Source organism: Hyalella azteca, unplaced genomic scaffold (genome assembly GCF_000764305.2).
Source record: "Hyalella azteca isolate HAZT.00-mixed unplaced genomic scaffold, Hazt_2.0.2 contig2483, whole genome shotgun sequence".
Lineage (NCBI taxonomy): Eukaryota > Metazoa > Arthropoda > Malacostraca > Amphipoda > Hyalellidae > Hyalella > Hyalella azteca.
The window spans coordinates 59,878-80,683 of record NW_025932756.1 but is presented as its reverse complement, the minus strand read 5'-3'; the positions used below and the strand labels follow the sequence as shown (position 1 = coordinate 80,683).

Genomic DNA, 20,806 nt, shown 5'->3' with positions numbered 1-20,806 from the left:
AGAAATATAGGTTTTTATTGGGAACCTATTCATGGGTTTATGATTAATTCTTGAAACAATTTGTCACATGGTGTCAAGACAAGTGCGTATATCGTACCTATTGCGCCCATCACTTTATTGTCAAATTTATCGCAGCCTCTGTTGCCTAGTATAAAATAGTGAACTTGAGTTTCAAGAACAAATACATGGAACAACTATACAGTGTGCGTTTATCGAGATGTTGCGATAAATTTGAAAATAAAGTGATGGGCGCAATAGGTACGATATACGCACTTGTCTTGACACCATGTGACAAATTGTTTCAGGAATTAATCATAAACCCATGAATAGGTTCCCAATAAAAACCTATATTTCTTAGTTTGAAGTGCGTTTATTTTTTTAAGAAAGGAACATTTAACAATACCTTGATGAGCGAGTGAATATTACCGTAGACTTTAACACCGCATTCTATTGGATAGAGAGACACATAGGAATATTTCTGAACAATTCTGAGCAGATGTTAATTTAACCGAGGAAAAAATGTTGAATAAGTATTCTATTATTAATGTTAGTGTAGTTAGGCAGAAGTTCTTCATTTATACAGGTTTGATTGAAGACCAGAGCGCACTTTTTATCAACAATTTTCTTATTGTTTTTTTTTTTTTTATAAGCCCATCAAAATTGCTTGCAGGTGCTTGGGGATCAAAAAGCAGATTACTAAATGAAATTTTACTGGAATGCGACGTTTCGAATAAATCGAATATCAATAATTAATATTGATGTATTCGAACCGTCGCATTCCAGTAAAATGTCATTTGGTTATCTGCTTTTTTCATCTCCAAGCACCTGCAAGAAATTTCGTTCGTCTCATCGAAAAAAAAAAAACAATAAGAAAATTATTAATAAAAGTACGATCTTGTCTGCAATCAAACCTGTATAATATTAATGTCTGAATATTTAACCAAATAATACATTATAAAAAATCCAAAATCACCGTAGCCCTTAAACAAGGTGTAATTTTATATTTATTACACCTAATTACACATATTAGCAAAAATCAGTACCGTGCGTTTATTTCATAGTTAAAGTGAACAAAAATTGAAACTAAATGAAAATTATTAAATCAAAATTCTATCAATTTGGCGTAGTGTATCATACATAATTTATCGGTTCTCACTTTCTTAAAAAAAAAGTTTTACAATTTATGCATATGCATCACTGGAAACTTTCCCCATTCATATATAAAAATATTAATATTAAGTAGATTTCAAAGTTGCTCAAACATGGTGATTTCGAAGGTTATTAAAAATCAAATGTTACGGTTATAATTTTAATTACACAAACACATTTTTACAAACAAATATCGCCGGTCTTGCAAAAGTAGCGTAAACGTATCCAAAAAAGTAAAGATTTTGAAACATACATAAATTATTGAACATTAAAAAACAAAATATTATACGGGAGTAAAAAAAATATTGGCATTCCTTTTCATAGATTTGTCACTCGAAGGATTTTCTCTTGCTTGTTGTCATCGAAGTTGCGGTTAATGAGGCCAAGAGGGCGCTGTTATGTTGATCAGCTGTTGTTATATTTTTAAATGTAGAAAAACCAATTGCTCTTATCACAAAGATAACTTATAAATCGCATATAGCTTCATCAAATGTTGTTCAAAAATTTAATCGAAAAAAGGTAAGACGTGAATATAACTGTCGCCCACTGTTTGTTGGCAAATTTTTTGATAGCTTTGTTTTCTATTGTCGCTTGGACAGGGAAAGATGGAGTTCGAAGTGACATCATTGACATGGATCGTCAAATGCGAAGATGACATATCGAATTATTAGTTAGGATTATTGATGTGATTTTATGAAGGTGATTTATTATATTTGTATTGAAATAGTAAGCATCCAATTCCAGATAATTAAGTAATACTATTTGTTTTCTATTTTGTGATACTTTTTTGTTCATAGCCTACTAGGAATTTATTTGCTCAACAGTTAGCTACACAAAAATATTGGATGCAATTTGAGGCACGTCTTGACGTCTTGTTCTGTGTAATTAATTTTTTTTGCAAACATATATGTTTTGTATTTACTGTAAAATACTTTTTGTTTGGCAATTATTGTTTTATGGAGTTATTTGGAGTAGGCCTACTTCAAATAAATTATGCAGATCAAGAAAAATGTTCTAAAATTTTACTTAATTTTTGAGCCCTTAATGAACTTTCAAGGTAAAATCTACAGAAAAAAAAAGTATTTGATCTGCGCTACTCCATACTCCATAGCATAGCTTTGGTCAGATCAGAACAGTCAGTGAGTGACTGTGAGTCAGACATTCACATTGCATGAAATTTTTGCCTTGAGAATTGAAATAAAATTGTTATTGTAACTTGAATAAATTTGGTATGCAATTGCTAATTCGTTTTAAGTTTTCATCTCAGAAATTAGATAGGGTAAACGCAGTATATTCCGACACATTAAGGACGCATCGAGAAATGAAAAACTATAAAAAACCGTATGCGTTACGTAAGTTCTGTTGCCTTCACATGACTCTCAAAACACTTCACTACGCGTCAGCAACAATGAAACATCACAAAATGTTGCCATATTTATTAAAAAGCCTTTAGAATGGAAACCTACCAAATCCCTATATTCCGTCACTTTGTGTGGCAATATTCGACACGTGGTGAGTCGTATTGCGTCAGCGCTTCAAATTTAACTGATACGTATTGCCGACATCCACGTGTTCGAATTCCGTTTGCTGTGTGAGCTGTATTGGGATACAACACGGCTTTGAATTAGAACACTAACGAATATTGAACACTACTTAATTACGTAATTAACAGCTATTAGGCTTTTAATTAAGCAAATTTCAATTTTTGTACAAAGCTTTGAACGATCTGTGTGTGTCCAATTCAAGTTGTGTCGGAATTAGTTTTTTTGTGTCGAAATCCAACATCTCAACTTAATCATCTATTAATTTATTTAAGACTTGAAATCAGCAAATACAAGTATACTTGAAGGATTCCTAATACATTCACAGACGTATTTAAAAGTCTCAAACCATAACATTCTTCCTATAAAAACAGTTATTTACTATTTGGTAGAGCCATGTCAACTGTCAAATTTGACACATTTTTCGATGATCTCACCAAGTGGCATGCATTGTCTCTCTTTGGATCTCAATATTTTCCCACTAGATGGCCAAGACCTAGTGTTTTGGCAGTATTTTGACTCGCAAATGCATGACGTCACCATTTCAACCATCAACAAACGCATGGAACTAAAACAAAGCTTAATATAAAGGAAAAGCTGGAGAGGTGACGGAATTACCTACGATGTCGGAATATACTGCGTTTACCGTATTAGGTTATTTGGGTACCTAATATTGTCGATGATATTGCTTGATGCTTGTCATTGTGTAATATTGTTAGAATATTGGGTTAAATTTTCTAAAATTGTTGATGAAAACTATAATCTTAGAAGCCATTTTTAAAATTACAAGTAAAATGGATAGTTTTTTTTATTACTATGAAATGTTTTTATTTTTTTCATTTAAGTTTTTTTTTATTTTTGTGAAATGCAAATGTTTTTCTTATTTGTATTAAGAAATATTTTATTTTCATGAATGAATAGGCAAGGGCCATAAAAGTGGGTGAAATAGACTGCAAGCTTTCTCTCATTCATGTTATTATCTCATTCATAGCTGGTATTTGCCTGATCCAAAATATACTGTGAGCAGCCAGAGCAGACATTAGGTTTCATAGTGTGGCACAAACATTGTAATATTATTTCTAGGGTCATCTGGTCATTGAGCATCCACATGCCAGTCGTTAGTCATTAGGTTTACCCAGTCGTTAGTTGGTAGGTTTCTTCAGTCGGTTGGTAAATTGACTATAAAAATACTATTCTAAGTCTATAAAAATAAGGGCATAACCTACTGAATATGTCTATGTACATCAGATTGTTTATATGCAACAAACCTTACAGATAGCGCAATAATGGTTAAATTTTTTAAACCAGCAGTGCCTTCTTTACTCCTGAACTTGCCGCTACTCTGATCTGAAGTATTGAGTGTAATCAAATACAAGCTTTCCCTAAGCTACAGAGGGCACACCTTTCTCAGAACTGCTTGCTCACTTTCAAATACTCCATTACCAGAGACAAACCCTCAACTCTTTTTAATATATAGTGGCTTGCATTCAACGTATGTGAGCCACTCACTAATGCGATTGGCAAGTTTATTATTCTCTCAAGAATATCCAATGAATACCAGTTACAAGGTAAAAAAATTAAAAGTACGGATTTGCATCTCTGTTGTCTACGCATGTACCGGTACTGCAAATAGAGACACAAAGTATTCCTAAGTCATTCACTTGGAATGAACTTCAACTAACGATAAAATGATTTAAATGTAAAAATCATGAAAGTATTATAAAGTGATGTGATTTGCTATTTTTATCAAATTTGCAATGTATATGTTGCCATTATGGTATTGTCTAGAACTGGAAATTATAAAAGAGTATTAAGATTCAGATGCAGTAGCTAACTGAAAAACAGAATAGGTATATTTTATTTATGGTACCCAATTTTACAGTAGAAATTTCTTTCCAAGGCCTGTGGTTATGCATTCTTTCAACTATGCTCATTAATTTGATGCAGCACTGTACAATGAGTGAGCTAGCTTCCTGACATACACTTTGCTTAAAACTTTATAATCACTCGCATGCAAATCTCCATTGATACTTGTAATATAATATATAATGTATACAATTTCTGCAAGATCATCAGCTATGCCGCTATTCAATTAGACAAGTCCAGAAATAGTTATCACTCAAGTAGGTGGTTTTGGGAATCACACATCCAATGTATAAAATTATATTTATCAGCCAGAAGAGGCAGGCTGAATTTCTGAAATGGCTAATGCATCAACACTATAAACACAGAAAATTTCAAATCAAATAACAAGAGACAAATCTATTATAGAAACTATACTAAGAAAAACTGCACCAATAGTTTTCAGATATCCGCATCAGATCATTTCACAATGATTTTTTAGCATTATCAACTGTAACTGACAATTAAATAGAAAAAAATATCCATGCAGCACATTTCAATTTATTTAATTGATTGAATTGTTGTAGTTTGAAAAATCACTGAAAAGGCCAAAAAGTATGAAGCTCAATATCTGTTGGCAAATACCAATTATAATTCAATCTGTTTCAATATTTAACTGGCCAAAACAAACTTAGTGGAAGTGAAAGGGCTGAAGAAATACTAGACCAGATAAGTTTAGGCAACTATTTCTACTAGACAACATGAACTTGCTACAGTAAATTTGTTAAAGTCAAGATAATCAAAAAATGTCATAGTTAATCTATAGGCTTCTATTGTAATGAAATTTCTAACAAAGATTAATTTTTCAACAGACAAGTTTTGGACAAATTCTTTGTCCTTTCCAAATCTTTGCTCTGCATTTAATCACAAACAAGAATGTACTAAAGCCTTTTGCACGTGTTTAGAGCACACCATTTTTTCAGATTGGTGCTAAATTCTCAAGTTACATGGCTGATCATTAGACATTATCAAAACCTATTGTCCAAGAATCAGTGACCAAAAATTATATCCAAACTTTGGACATGATTCCATTGAACCCTTGCACTCTAACCTTTTGCTTGTTTCTATGTAATACATATTTATACCATGATAATCTCATTCACTAATTATAGGTACTTATGTAAACAAAAGTTACTGATTTTTATGAGAAGAGCTAGAAACCATAGGGAAAGAAATAATTTTGAATAGAATGTCAACCTGAAATCTCTGAGTTTGAGGTCCATAAATTTATTACTTGCTACCATCAGCATGTTACAAGTATAATGCACCTTTCTGAAAGGAATCAGTAAGGAATTGACAAGTACTGCATAATAATTTCTATTGTTTGCATGCTATGCTCAAAAGATAATTAAAACTTATAAGGGGAGCATCTGGCAGAAATTTCATCTCAGCTATTTACAGATGGATCTTTTTGAAACTTGGTGCACATGTGTAAAACAGAATAATAGATGGTTTTTATTCATGTTGTAGCTGCGTGTCTCCTGCGGGTGAGGCAAACACGTTTCCTACTTCTACTTGATAGGTTGGCAACAACCTACTTGGGAAGTGGATAATGATGAGACTAAAATTGATCTTTTATTATTGACAAATGAAACAGGATTTAGATTACAGTTCAATTAAGTAGCTCTTGGTTATGAAATGAATAAGTGTTGCACATAACTGAGTGAAGAATGGCCTAGTATAGGAGCATGGAACTAACAAGCATAGTACGTAGCTAAGAAACTGAGGAGCATGGACAAGATGCATATGTGATCTGCCATAAAAGAAAGTAAAACTTATTAATTTTATGCTTCATAGCCCTAAGACTACCTATAAGATAAAGAATTGTATTAAATATAAACAAGCATTAAATCAACAAGCAGAAAATAATAATAATCAAGAACCTTTATGATGATATCAAACTTGCATTGCAGCAAACAGCTTAATGAAGAATTAATGAACACCAAAATGTATAGTTTTCAGAATTAAAACACACTGAACATGCAATTAATAGAAAATAAGAAACAAAGCAAAATCACAAAGTATAAACAATTTGTAATATAACATCAATTGAGTAATGAAATGAATATATGCAATAAATAATCTCTCACTTCCTCTCAAGTGGTGAGTTAGCTTAACTTCTATACTGGTGCAGTTATTAGTTATTCATTGAGATTTTGCATTAGGATTATACTTGGCTTGGAATTTACTTTACATTAATGATTTTACTTCCTTGTCTGGACTAGGGAGAGAAAAAAAAGGAAAAGTACATAATAAGTTACATAATGTAAAAACACAGCACAGACATCAAATAAACAAGCATGAAAGCCAAAGGGTTGGGCTAAAAAGCAATATAGCTCCTCCTGCAACAATGTAAATTTTACAAAAAAGAAAATGAAAGAAAACATGAATTCTTAGAAAATGTCCAAAAAGGGGGTAGGTACTGTAGAAATCTATCTCTTCCTAGGATTTTCAAGCTACAACATCGAGATGCATATCATTCGATGCGTAAAGACCATATGTACTGATTGGTTGTAGCTTTTTTGAAATTCAAGTTATGTGGGTGGGGGAGGGTCATTTTTCATAAATTTTCAAAAAATTTCTGATTTACCCCTTTTTTGGCCTATTTTTTTCAAAATAATTTTAAAAACTATAAAAAAATTGAAAAAAGCTACAATCAGTTTCTAGATCTTTTATTTGCAAATTGAGCAGTATATCTCTCATTGCTGTAGCTTAAAAATTCTAGGCGATAGGTTTGTAGTGACAATACGTGTGAATGTTCTGTAGAGCATTACAAAGCTCCAAGCGCCTTGTGACATGCTATAAATAGGCATTTAAGGTGGCAAGGATACCAGACAAGACTTTACTTGAGCTCAAATTCAGTCACAGATGGAGGGAACGACTGCATGAGCATCTTTCTGCACGACAGCTACTGGGTAACCAAGGTGCAGCACCCACAGATGTGCCTCTTGTGTGCCTGGCAGCTAATTTCCACCTATCTAAAATGTGAAAGAGCTCTACAACACCTGACCCTTTTGTGATCTGTCATGAATGCATAAATCAACATACAGTGATGATTTTGGTACTGTGGGATTTGTCAGAATGTTAGCTTTAAGATGAGACTAAAAACTGGAAGAGCCAAAATTAAAAATTTTCCCCCAGATGCTCCACTTGATCTTTCGCTGAATATTGTTGTGATCAATTGATCTTTGTTATCATAGTGTGCTTAAATTTGACCTTTGTGCTAAAACTGCCCGCATTGTACAAATGGTATTTAGGTTACAGAAGAGATATGCAGAAAATATTATTGTACAGTCTATTTTTGACTTATGAAGGAGTAAACAACCAGTTGCAGAGAGACCATCCATCCATCCTTTTCAAACTCATCATCAGCAACAATTCACTTGCTACAAACAACTCCCATGCTCTCTATCATACCCTCAAATACAATATACCTACTCACCAACTATATGAAGTAATGTATGAAAATAATCAACCTCAAATTGCCATCATTAATATCACCACACTCAATTATTTATCACTCATCAGTCACACCAACATAACTAAATAACAAGGCCTCTCATATTGCCAATAAAACTTTAAACTGCTAATTCATCTGACCAAACAATGTTTCACTCACTAAATCTTAGGTAATTTAGCCTAGGGACAAGGTTGTTTTAAATGCTCAATGGCATGTTCATGGATACGGTAATATCGGGCAAATAATACGTTAATGCAGTGGTTCCCAAACATTTTTCGGCTGGCGCCCCCTTTGGCTCCCCAGTGAATCCCTAGCGCCCCCCCCCCCCGACAGACACGTACGTATACATACAAACAAACGCCTCTTTCTTGATATTTAGTACTCTGAAATTTTAATAGAGAAAGGTTAGGTGCAAATGTGTATTTCACAAATAGAATGCCATTTTGTAAATCAGTATATTTTTTTACAGTTTTAACTCTTTCAGCACTAGAAATTCAAGATGGCTTGGATAAATTCAAGAGGGCTGGTCTCACAGCCAATCTCCAAATTCAGTAACCAAGGAATATCTCTCAAACTAATAAAAGCAGCTTGATGAAACTTGGAACACGTATTCATTGGGACGTGATGGTGATGTTTAGCTTGTGACAAAATTTTTACATTTCCCCCTTCATTTGAGAGTTAGATGGCAATATGGGCCAAAATTCACAGTGATCAAAGAATTTAGTCCAAACTACTGAAAAGATTTAAATGGAATTCTGAATGTAAATTCCTAACTACCAAACAGTGATTTTTAGCTTGTGAAAATGTATTTAATTTTGAGTCCTGTTCTGCCTGTGTTGTGTCCAAATCGTCAAACTTATGAATTTCTGACTTCAACTTCGCGGACTGCCGCCCCCCTACTGCTCCTTTCTTCCTTACTGCCTCTCAAATTTTTCCACCACCCCCAAGGGGCGATATTGCGCTCTTGTGTGGTAAAATAAACTACTGCGGTAATGTATGGATATGGTAATATCATACCAATAAAGGAAAAATGAGTAAAAATCACAAGAATGTCATTTATTCTACATCTACATCATTTACAAAGGAAGAGGGACTTCAGAGTACTGTTAGTAATTGACAAGTACACTTTGCATGCTTAAAACTTTTTAAAATAAAGTTTTATTTCAAGTGGCCCAGATTAACCCATTACCATGGGTAATTTGGGATGCTTTTATTTTGCATCTGGCACCTAACAAATAGCATATGGAATTTTTTCAGAGATCCCATACAATAGCCCTTGCAAAGAGCTTTAAAATGAGCCCAAACTTGTATAAAACGCTTCATGGTAAGAAGTTATTAACAAAAAATGCTCAAAACCGTCCCTTATTACTCCGTTTGAGGCTATAACAAAAAAAGAGCATAAAAAATATACCTGAAACAGAAATGAATATTCTAATGACAATCATCATATTTTTAGGAGAAGTAAATCATAGTTTAGGTTAATTACTTTTCATTCTAAGTTGCCCAGTGCACAATTCTATGAAATTCTATGCACAATTTTGTGATGCCCGATAATGCATTAATTTTCTTTAACCCTTTCCTCGGCGGATATAGAAATATGACAAAATTGCAATATATGGTGATTGTACTTAGAAGGATGACCAATTCTAAGATGTATTTACTCATAAGCATTTTTTGAAAATTTTTTTTATATAAGTAGTAAATCATAATTAATGAAGTGATCATATATGGTGCCTTGCTGGCTCAAGATGAAAAAAATTGTGGATTTTGACATTGAAAGTTTACTATTTAGATGGTAAAAAACATCATGATTGCTCTTTTATGCATGTATTATAACACATAAAAAGGAAGCAATCAAGATGAAAAAAATTATAGGTACATTTAGTATTTTATGGCAAGATATTTCCAGACCATCCATATAATGAGAAATCCATGCCTAATGTAAAGAGTCACATTCATATACAACATATACCTAAAACTTGTGATAAAATTGTCTGTAAGAATTAGTATTGGTGAAGGACATGTTATCGTCTGGGTCAGTACAGAGACCATCTTGCTTGCAACCGTGTTGGCTCTATGTTCTGTAGCAAAGGGAATGCCAAGAGCTTGGACTGCAGTCAAAGTCAGGGATAGCATCAAGTGCTGAACTATAGGTACATTAGACTGAAAAACATGGCTTAAATCATAATACCGCTAACCACTAAATGCTAACAAACATATTTACCAAGCGCTGTAGAAATTTACCTTTAGCAGGCATATGACCAAACATAGTCACTTCCATCTCTAAGCATTGGCGGGCATATGCTCATATATGATCACACTAATTTTCGCCATCATATTTCACCATCTTGGATTTGCTTCAAGTAAAGGGCATCATAATCAGTTTATAAAGCAAGTTTTTACCTAAGATACTAGCAACTATCATGGCCTTACCTACAGTTCTTTATGGGCTAGAGCTGCTAAAGTGAATACGACGAGGGCCCAAAATGCCGTTTTGCCATTTTTCAGAGAACTTAGTTTATAATTCAGCTCACACAGGCGTCAGAGCGCTACGTCATACATGACGTAACTCGTACACGATCTGTGATTGGTTGGAGCTTGTTGGCAGGCTGCCCCAAGCAATGTGGGTGATGTGGGGGGCCTTTTTTTACTCCCATTTTAATTACCATATATGGTAACTTACCCGCGAAAGGGTTAAATGACTTTTTTTGCAGAGATAGGCAAATATAATAAAAATTCTTTGACTTTAACAGATTTTTTTGTTGACCAGAGCCTTTGCTAACCAAGCTTCTACTGTAAATGCGTTTTTAGGGGTATTTTTTAAAACCCCGCTTTGCGGAAATTGACGTCATTCTGTTTTGGACCAAGGTATTCCAATTTTGTTGATAAAGTTTTGAGCTAACACCTGTCTGCAAATATTTTTAAGTCAACTTTTTTAATATGGCAAATATTTTTTAATGCAGATCTTAGCAGAAGTACTTTTCCAAATATAATTTTTTGACATTTTTTCAGGGATTTTTTAGAGCTAGTAAATGTATGACTTTTAAACTTCCTTCATGCTACATAGCTAGGAAAAATATTGAAGTTTAATCCCCTTTTTTTAGTTTTGCAACATTTCAATTAGTTTTGCTGCTATAACATTTTAAGCCATGATGGAGGACTGTCACGATTTACCCCACCCATTCCCAGAGTTGGGCAGCGCTACTTTGAAATGTAGCGGCTGCTACCGCTACCACTACATGCTCTAATTGCAGCGGGCACTACCACTATAATTGCTTAAATGTAGTGCCGCTACCGCTACTGAAAATGTAGCAGCCGCTACATCTAGCGCGCCACTGCCCACCTCTGGTAACAACTAACATGTTGACACTAGTAACAGGTTGAGGTTGACAACATTACACCAAATGTTTCATACAGTTTTATTCTGTAATTTATATTATGTATGTATCATACTGATTTTTAAATAATATTTAATACTATTAAGTAAAATCTAAAGGCTTTATCTATAAATGTAGCGGTAGCGCTGTAGTGGCAAAACCGCGTATCACTACTTGAATATGTAGTGGGCGCTACCACTACCGCTACAATTGCTTAAATGTAGCATGCTACTGCCCACCTCTGATCATTACTTATTACCCTTTTTGACGGTAATAGCATAGTACAGCACTGTCAGGATTGGTTGAGCCATTAGGCCTGTGACCAATTCTTAACAGCATTGAACATTTTCTGCTTGTTGCGGGCCTCAAACACGGAACTCTACTTTGATTTTTGCTGTGCTTAAATGCAAGACCACCTTGCCAGTTTGGTCAGAACTGTCTCTGTGTGTGTGTGTGTGTGTGTGTGTGTGTGTAATTGCCCATCCTGGTAGTGGCATCTAGGTATGGGAGGTGGTGATAGGTCAGTTTTTCTGGGAACTAATGCCACTGGTAGCTCCACGACCATCACTGGCTTTCTGACCTGCCAGAACCATTTTATTGCATTACACAACACCCTGGACAAGCCAGGTACTTGTGTTATCAACCAATCAACCAGAGTTGGATGAATGGCCGAGTTAACTGTGAGCTGAGCTTCCTGGAAGAACTTGTCCTCAGTGGGACTCAAACCTGGGAGCTGGTGCAAGAAACAGAGTCTCTCACCAATACACCACCACAGCTCAATCAGAACTGTTGCACAAGCTGGGATCAAACCCACAACTTGCTGCTCCAATCTTGGTACTCAGTAACCACTTTGCCACCCTGCCTGTTGAGATCCAATTAGAATCATTCTCCATGAAAGCACAACTGTGAAATTATAGAATTAATCAATTTTACATATAAATAAATGCTAAATAAATAAGAAATGTGAAATTTGATTGTTAACAAATCACAATGACTGATTTGACTTACTAGATAAAAAATGAAATAGAATCAAGATAAGTTGGCTTTGGAGAGTGAAAGTAATAAAGTAAAAGACTTTGGAGTAAAATCAATTAGAAAAAATTTAGTTTAGTGGGCATGTCTGGGTGGACTCCAGACATGCCCACTAAATTATATTGACTCCCCATGTATTGAATTTATTTGCTTTTCGTCTGCTGACTCTGAAGCTGTAATTCAATCTAGTGATGAAACCAGCGACAAAATTCAATAACAAAGAAGGCTCATTTTGTATTTTTTTATTTCAAGCAGTAGTTGCTTCCCTCAAGATTGTCAATTACTGGTACCGGTACTATGCATGAAAAGAAAGGCCTGACTTGTTTTGCTGAAAAAAAATCTTAAACCTGAATTATTTGATGAGAAATGGCTATTTAACCCATTCACAAGCATGGTTCTTAAGTCAAATTCTAGGATTTTCTAATAACCTAGTGTCATTGTTGTATTCTTTTAATTTATACAAATATTCTGGTCATACTTATCACCATGAGCTACAACAAAACTTTTTAATTAAATGAAGAAAATTCTTATTGAACATACTTGACATATAAAAGTTATTATTTCCAATACAAACATAGTAGCAGTATTTCTATATGCCTTTGAAATCTTGTATTTTAGTAATGCTTTTTTATACTTTCTGTGCATAATGTGTTAATCCAGTTCTTTGTTTTTCGGGTATTGTCCATTCCATTATTGTATATAAATGATTTTGTTATTAACTGTGGTCTAGATGAGTTCGAATGAAATTTGCAATTCACTGGCTGAAACTTGTCTTTTGTTTCAGATAGAGAGGTGGTTACTGTCCTGCTGTGGCTCTTCCCAGGATGTCTGATGCACCTCCTACTGACATTACGGCAACAGAAAAAGGAGAGAATGTGTTGAATGTTACTAAAGTAGTCTCTGAAACTGCAGTAGATGATGCTGTTGTTAAGCCCGTTTGTACATCTCAAGCCAATCAAATCCCTAGCAATGCACGCACTCTGAGTGGACTGCTTAGTGAAGAGAGATTTACTGTGACCCCTTGTGAAACAGAAAAGGAAGTACATAATAAAAGTGAACAGTCTGAACTTGGAAGAAAGAAGAAACGGTGCCCGTGCCCATGGAAAGCTCAGCCTCCTCCGCGGCCGTTCAAGAAAGCTCGCTATGCGTGGCAGATTAAAAATTATGAGCACACTGTGTCTCGAATGAAGAAAGCAATTGCTCAGCAGCCTCAAACTTTACCGTCAGGGAATCCTGGTTCTGCAAGAGGAGCTGCTAACATCGATTCAATACCAGCTACAAATGAGACAAAACGGAGTGCAGAATCAGCCTACTATCCTGGTCTCTATGGCAACCTGCCAGCTGCATACTCTACTGGGTTTTACAACCCTCTGTTACGATGGTCAAAAACGCCTGAAGCGTCTTGTGTTGAAATTCCCGTTAATCGCATGTTACAAAATATGTTTTTCTCTGGCAATGAACCATCTTCTGGTTTGCATCCTTTGCTCATGATGAGCCTTGCAGAGGGCAATGCTGCTGCTTTCAACGAAAGCTTGAGATGTGAAGATCTTCCTCGAGACTGTGCCCCTCTTCTGGCTGCAGATGTTGAGGGCGCTACTAGCCCAGGCCTACAGAGCCCTCCTACCTCTGACTACGACTCATCCTCTGATGAAGCCAGTCTTGGAGACGACCTCGTACCAGATGCCCAGATGATGAGTCATTTTCCTCCCTCATATCCCTCTCTGCAGCAGCAGCAGCAGCAACAACATTTGATAAGCTCTCCTCAGCAACGCCATTACTTGTCTAGTGCAGAGAATGCGCATCACCAAATGTTGCAGCACCATCAGCACAATCCCGTGTCATGTGCTCAACTTCCTCACGTGAATGCCATGCCCGCGCGTTGCGACTCCCCTTTGGATGTTCCTCTGAGCCAAAGAAGGCCATACATTGCTGACGATCCACCATCGCCTCAGATAAATTACAGCCATCACTGCCCTGATCAAACCAACAATGATACAAATTTAGCTTTCCACAACGCTATGATGAACTGCCCTATTAGCATGACCAACCGACACCTCTTCAGCCTGCAACTCCACAACTTTTGTGAGAGAATGCAAGCCAACAATAACCTTTTCCAGTTCAATCAGTCATATCAGCAGTACAGGAACAGTTGTGCTCGCATTACAGAGTTCATGGATGAGCAATCTAGCTTAAATTTGCGGAATTGTGAACAGAACAACGATGCAACACTGGGCGACCGAGATCTATCCTCAGTCGCCGATGATTATACCGGTCAGGTACAGCAAAATCCCATTATGGATTCTTTAGGAGATGAAAATTGCAGTATTTTAAAAAATTTGGGTCCTTCATTACCTACAAATACGGATTTGCCGAAAAATAACGGTGATGGTCATCAAGGTTTGCCTAAATTATCGAAGCTTGATGATGAAACGATTAGTAACAAAGCAGGAATTGAGGATGTAACAGTACAGGTAAATTCTCACGATCCGTCGCTGAAAAATCCTCTCTTGATCCCTCCTGTCGATAGAAAAAGTGATAATTCTCATAATACAGGAGGAATAACAGAGTTTATCGGCGCTGTCTTAGCCTCAGGTTTGAGAGACGAGTTACAGCAGCATACTGAAACAGAAAACACTGCACTGAATCCTCTACAGTTTGTGCCAGTAATAGATGCTTCACTGTCTACTACCGATGAATGTAAACAAAACGCCTTGTCTACGTCCAAAGAGCCATTGGCAAAAAATGTAAATGATAGCAAAATGCTAAATCATGGATGCAGTGGCAGAAGTGATGAAGATACTCTAAGGACTTCTGTTCAGCAGGTTGGGAAAAATTTAACTGTGGATTCGGTAGAGAATGGAGACCTTCCTAGAAACGGAATGGATGAAAATGTTTTCTCAGATCCTGAAGATGTAAGAGGCGCTGTAAAAGAAGATTGCAATATTACTTTGAATCTAAGCAAGGCTGAACATGCCAAGCATGCAGATACTCGAGACTCTTCATCAGGAAGTGTCAGAGGACTTGACCGCACTGAAGAGCTTAAATGTGATGGTAGCTCGGCTGTATTGAAGTGTAAGCTTGACACTGATGACACGGGTGACTCGTGTTCAATTGCTAGCTTTAGTCCTAAATGCTTAAGCTGTGTCAGTGGCTGTGATGACTGCTCTAGAAACTTCAGTGACAGGGCTTTAGAATCGCCAAACAATAGATTAACTTTGTTGACATGCAGCTGCGTCATAGCTAAACAATGTTCTGACGAAGCTTCCATTACTCCAGAGGATGCAAGAAGTCCTCTTACCTCGAACCCAAGCCACGGTGACTGTGATAATCTTGGCGACGCAGAACTTTCAAGTCAAGCAGCTAAAAAGATAGCGCTCAGAAAAGATGACTCTTTCCCTGGTGATGTTTCTGAACCTGGTTCATGTTGTTCCACCCGTGAGAGGCCAGACTCAGTCGAAACGCCGCATGATGATGGCGATGTTTGCGTGAAGACAGATGTGAAGTCGTGTTCGTCAATCCCTGATACTCATGATGATGCTGAGGTTTCCGAAGAGAAAGCAACATCTGCCCTCGTGCATCATATCTGCGACAACAACAATGATAAGTTTTTCCTTGACCAAGCCTTTCATGTGGCCATCAAACAAGGACTAGGATATCAAAAGGCATAATTAATTGCTAATTTAATCTCAAAAGGAATTGCTTATTAAATTAAGGTATGTGTACTTTGTTTCAAAGGTTATGATTTCTCTTGTTGTAAGAAGTGTGAAGTTTTAACCTATACTAGCCTGAAAATATCCTCCAAAATCCCGGGCTAAGAATATAATGAAAGTATTAAGAGTTGGTGTGATTTGAATTCGTTTTAGGTGAACTTCTGTGAAGAGAGGTAGTGAGTGCTTTGGCTTGAATGTATCCTGTTAGTGTTGCTCTTTGTATGCATAGCAATCTTTGATGTCATTGAATGATGCACTATGACCAACGCCCAAAAGAGAATTAAATCGAATGCTTTGCTTCTACTTAAATGTGGTACGAGGTAGTCATATCTGAAATTCCTGATAGTTACTACAACAAAGTATAGCTTTGGCTTAGGAAGATATTTTATCTACTTATTTATTCCATCGCAAATGAGTCCTCATCTGTGTTGTGCTGTGAGTGCTTACATCATGTTTTCTTCCTCTCGTGAGGGCCGGTTGGTAATCTCTACTGCTCTAGTGGTGTTTAGATTATCCATTTCCCCTCCTTTACTTTTCATGCTCCATTTTCCAAATTGGGAACTTAGAGACTACAACTTGTATTTGAGTGCGGCGGTTTCCAGATCTGTCTGTGATGCGACTTGGTCTCACGAACTCTGGGAGCTGCGTTTGTCCCAGACCTTAAATACTTGCTGATCACTGTTATGTTTTTTTGAAGGTCATAATGTTTTTGTGATTTTTTCTTCCGATCGGAGTTTTCTATTATGGTACCGTGTGAAGTTTGACCGTTCTGATTCAATTATTATTAGCTGTTTGCTCATGCTTGCGACGGCTCCAACTTCTTCATCATGAATTACTAGGAAAAATAAACATGCTATCAAAGCTCAATCTAAATTTTCTTTTGTTATAGTTTTGTACAATTTTGAAATCTTAGGCCATTTCAAAGTGCTGGACAAAGTGTAAAGTAAAGAAATTTAATAAAGTCAGCAACGGTACGAATAATAAATAATTTCAAATAGAAACATTGATTTGGATCAAAATACTCGCATAATGTTACAGACATTGTCGCGCCTGAAGTATCTCTGACGTTTATTAATTGTAGATTGTTTACCTCGATCAGAATACGTATAAAAGGGAGTGGAAAAGGAACTCGGTGATGGCGGATTGATTTCGTGGCGAGATTAATTCTTCGCTCTCTTAATATAGTTTGCTTACTTACTTTCTCTAGTCCTTTATGCATGTTCTGCTTGTGCCATTTTCATCTCTGTTGCCGTCTTCACTTTAAGCTTGATTACCTTAGGCCAATTTATTGAATATGATTGCTCTTCACCTTTTAGTGATATGTTTAATATTTAGATTAGTTGCATGGTTGTAATGCACAACTGTCACTGTATTTTATTTATTTGTTCATACTAATGTGGCCGAAGAATAATTCCTGTGGAGTTTTGATTGTTTGGGCGTTGACAACAGACAATATTTTCACATGTATCCAAGGCATAATTATTTGCAAATGATATTCTTGGTGTGGCCTTGGTATTCAAATGGAAACTTACATAACGTGAACTCCATGTTGATGTAGCGTCGACATAAGACTAGGCGTCGAATCTGTTCTGGCGCTGCTCAGAATAATGAGCGAAGGACGTGGCGGTTGAGGTCGTGATAAACTTTTCTGTGATTTTCCGCGTCTTGGTTCACCTCGATGTCTCAAGTTTCTGTGCCAACTACACTGCTCCTAATTTCATAACTTACGCTAGTTTTTCCCTTTGGAACTTTCATAGGTTGTAGTTCTCTCCCGTATAATATATGAAGATATATAGTACTTAAGCAGCAAGTCGATGTCAAAATTTTGCTTCAAATCGAATTAGGTTGATTGAATGTGATAGTTATCGGTGACCGATGTATTCTATTACAAAAATTCTTGAATAAATTATTTATATCACATAATTATTTTATGAACTTGATTTGTGCAGCATACGTCTTCTGTGAAGTATTTTTAAGTATGCTATTTTTATAGATATTTCAATGATACGAATACAGCGTAGTAATTAATATTATTTTTATTTATAAATTTAGTGAGATATCAATTTCTTGTTAGTTCTATTGCTGTCTTCAGGGTTGTGTTGAGGCGGCTGTATTGAAGTGTAAGCTTGCTGTTGCAGTACAGTATAGGCTCCAAATCCGGCATATGCCGCGCTTGTCTTCCTAAATTAAGCATTGATTTCTCGGAATTTTAGAGAGTTCTTTTCACATCACCCGTCAATGTCTAGAACGTTTGTCATGATATTGTGTTGTTCCCGCTTTGCTTTAAGGTTTACTTACAACTGATTTCGATTGTTGTCCCTTCATCATGCAAGTGAGGATTGTGTTGTTCTGTTAACGCTACGGTTAAAGTTGCAATGGAACTAAACAGTAATGAGGTCTACTTGCAGAAATGCGGCCATCGAACTTCCTTAGGCGTTTGAAGCTTTAAAGGTAGATTCCTTAGACTTTTAAAGCTTTGAAGGTAGATTTTTGCCGAATTGACCAAGAATTCAAAATAATCTGATTTCTATGTAGAGAATCTTTCGGTTAAGTAAATACCAATTGTTTACTTAACTTAAATTTCCTTTCAATTTCATTTAACTTAAATTTCGTTCATTTTTCATTTTAACCCGTACTTGCTTTGTTTTGACATGTTCCTACCTGCATTTGGTCAACAGGGGCTGTATGGAAATGGTAATGAATCCGATTAAATACGGTTGATGCAACGTCTTCGAGAACTGCTCTGGGTAATTTTCTTGTACATGGCAACCTAGCAATGCTCAATGTCTCTGTGTGCTGAAATATTTTTATTCCGCAAATTTTCTTTCTCATTACTGACTTTATTTTTTTCTGACTGTTGATCAACTGAACAATTATCAAAATATAGTTCATCAACATCATTACGATGTACGTGCTCTGCATCCATCAGTCATCAAATTGCCTCCGGATCTTTCGACATTTACTTCATAGGTTATTCAATTTAATGCTGATGCATGACACCAAGTGCATTATATCTCCGCATTATTTGAGCTCTCATTCGAAGAGTGTGTCCAGCGAGCACGGCGGTGGCAACACGGTACTCTCGATGCTGTGTTGTCAAGGCAACTGCACGGTTCATTTCTCTTTGCCCGCGTGTTGGAGACAACGTATTCCTGCAGCTTATAATGTTTCTCTTCCTTGCGCCAAAATTTTGTTAGGGCTCAACTTGTAAGAAGTGCTCATGCTTGATATATGTATTAGCGAATCTTCAGTCATCCGTTGAATCGCTCACTCTTAATTCATTTGAGTTATGTGCACAATTACCTCTGATAAACCTGTCGTTGAAGCTTCATATTGTCGCGACAGACCCTTTAATGTTACGCGCACGACCTTAACTCAATAATGAAGCTTTCACTTCGTCACGACAACCTCTTGACAGGAAGACGTCTAGACGACCAACTCCTTGGCCCCACCCGCCCCGTGACCAACCCTTTAATACAACTTTCTCGCTACCAACTCTTTGAAATAAAACCTGCTAGCTACCAACCCCTTGGCACGACAACCTCCTCGTTACCAACTCAATGACGTGACGGTTACACAGTTTAATTCACGACAAACGAAACGCTCGCGTGTCAACACGCAAGACGGTACCTCGGCAGAACGGACAACCGCACGTATTACAAAAGAAATGCTCCAACTCCTGCAGGCTGTGCTCTTTCATTATTCTAAGGAATCTTCACGAAAGTGAAGACGTAATCTTGCTTAATCTGCTTCTTCGACTCCTACCTAGTCCTTTGTTCTACTCTTTAAAGCTATCTTAGTATTAAAGATTCACATGTCTTAGAAAATCATGGTAGAAAATGTCTTGTTGTGAAGTTCCAATTTAGACAGAGCATATAAAACGAATTGTAGTATTTCTAACCCTTTCACATCATTGGAAGGCAGACATATTGATTTTTTTATCTTTAGGTAGGATAGATATGCGTAGTCACGCCGCTAACGCGTATAGTCAAATTATCCAGCTTCTTGATGATTCACCCACTGTATATTTCGCTGCGTTACAGGATATTTTGTCTTATCAGTTCCATCTTCCGTGACGATCGATGCTTTAACAGACTCTACCATTACGTTGATATATGTACGGCCCGTATTGACTACATCTCAGTTGTCATTCACAGTCACTCACAGCAGTTGCAGTATCGCGACCAGAGTATTCATTCATCTCCCAATTCACTTTTAAATCTGATTAGACTGCGAGTCTGGCTCTGCCGACTAGATTCGTTGATGAAAACCAAGTGGCTGAATTGCAATGTATTTATACTCTGTCTACACTTTATAACTTCTAAAAGTGGCCGAACTTGAAAAAGTCCTAAAAAGTCTCTTCAATTTATTGATCGTTCATCACCTGAATGGGATGTTTTAGGCTTCTTACACCAGATTTTTACTATAAAATATTTGACATAGAGCACGTGCTCTTGATCGACCTGCGAACATTTGTTCTGAGTAATTTCTTTGCCAACTTTAACCCTCTACCGCTGTATGTCCTCTCCGGGAATATAATTTCAAAGTCAAGCTTTACATAAACTATTGACTGTAGCAACCTGAGGACGTTTGCACGCAACAGAGAACTTTTTAAAGTTGCCGCCACGTGGCGGC

At 36.4% G+C, this 20,806-nt stretch overlaps 1 protein-coding gene across 1 annotated transcript; it reads left to right on the top strand.

The window, feature by feature from the left end:
• The first annotated feature begins 1,482 nt into the window (after positions 1-1,482).
• LOC108671286 lies at positions 1,483-17,194 on the top strand. The gene is made up of 2 exons (XM_018158791.2): positions 1,483-1,668; positions 13,246-17,194. Exon 2 carries the CDS (start codon positions 13,286-13,288, stop codon positions 16,127-16,129), a length of 2,844 nt encoding a protein of 947 aa, XP_018014280.1. The 5' UTR covers positions 1,483-1,668; positions 13,246-13,285; the 3' UTR covers positions 16,130-17,194.
• The last annotated feature ends 3,612 nt before the right edge of the window (positions 17,195-20,806 follow it).

Bases quoted from the DNA above. Each gene is read 5' to 3' on its own strand.
- LOC108671286 (XM_018158791.2), top strand. From the start codon at position 13,286: ATGTCTGATGCACCTCCTACTGACATTACGGCAACAGAAAAAGGAGAG.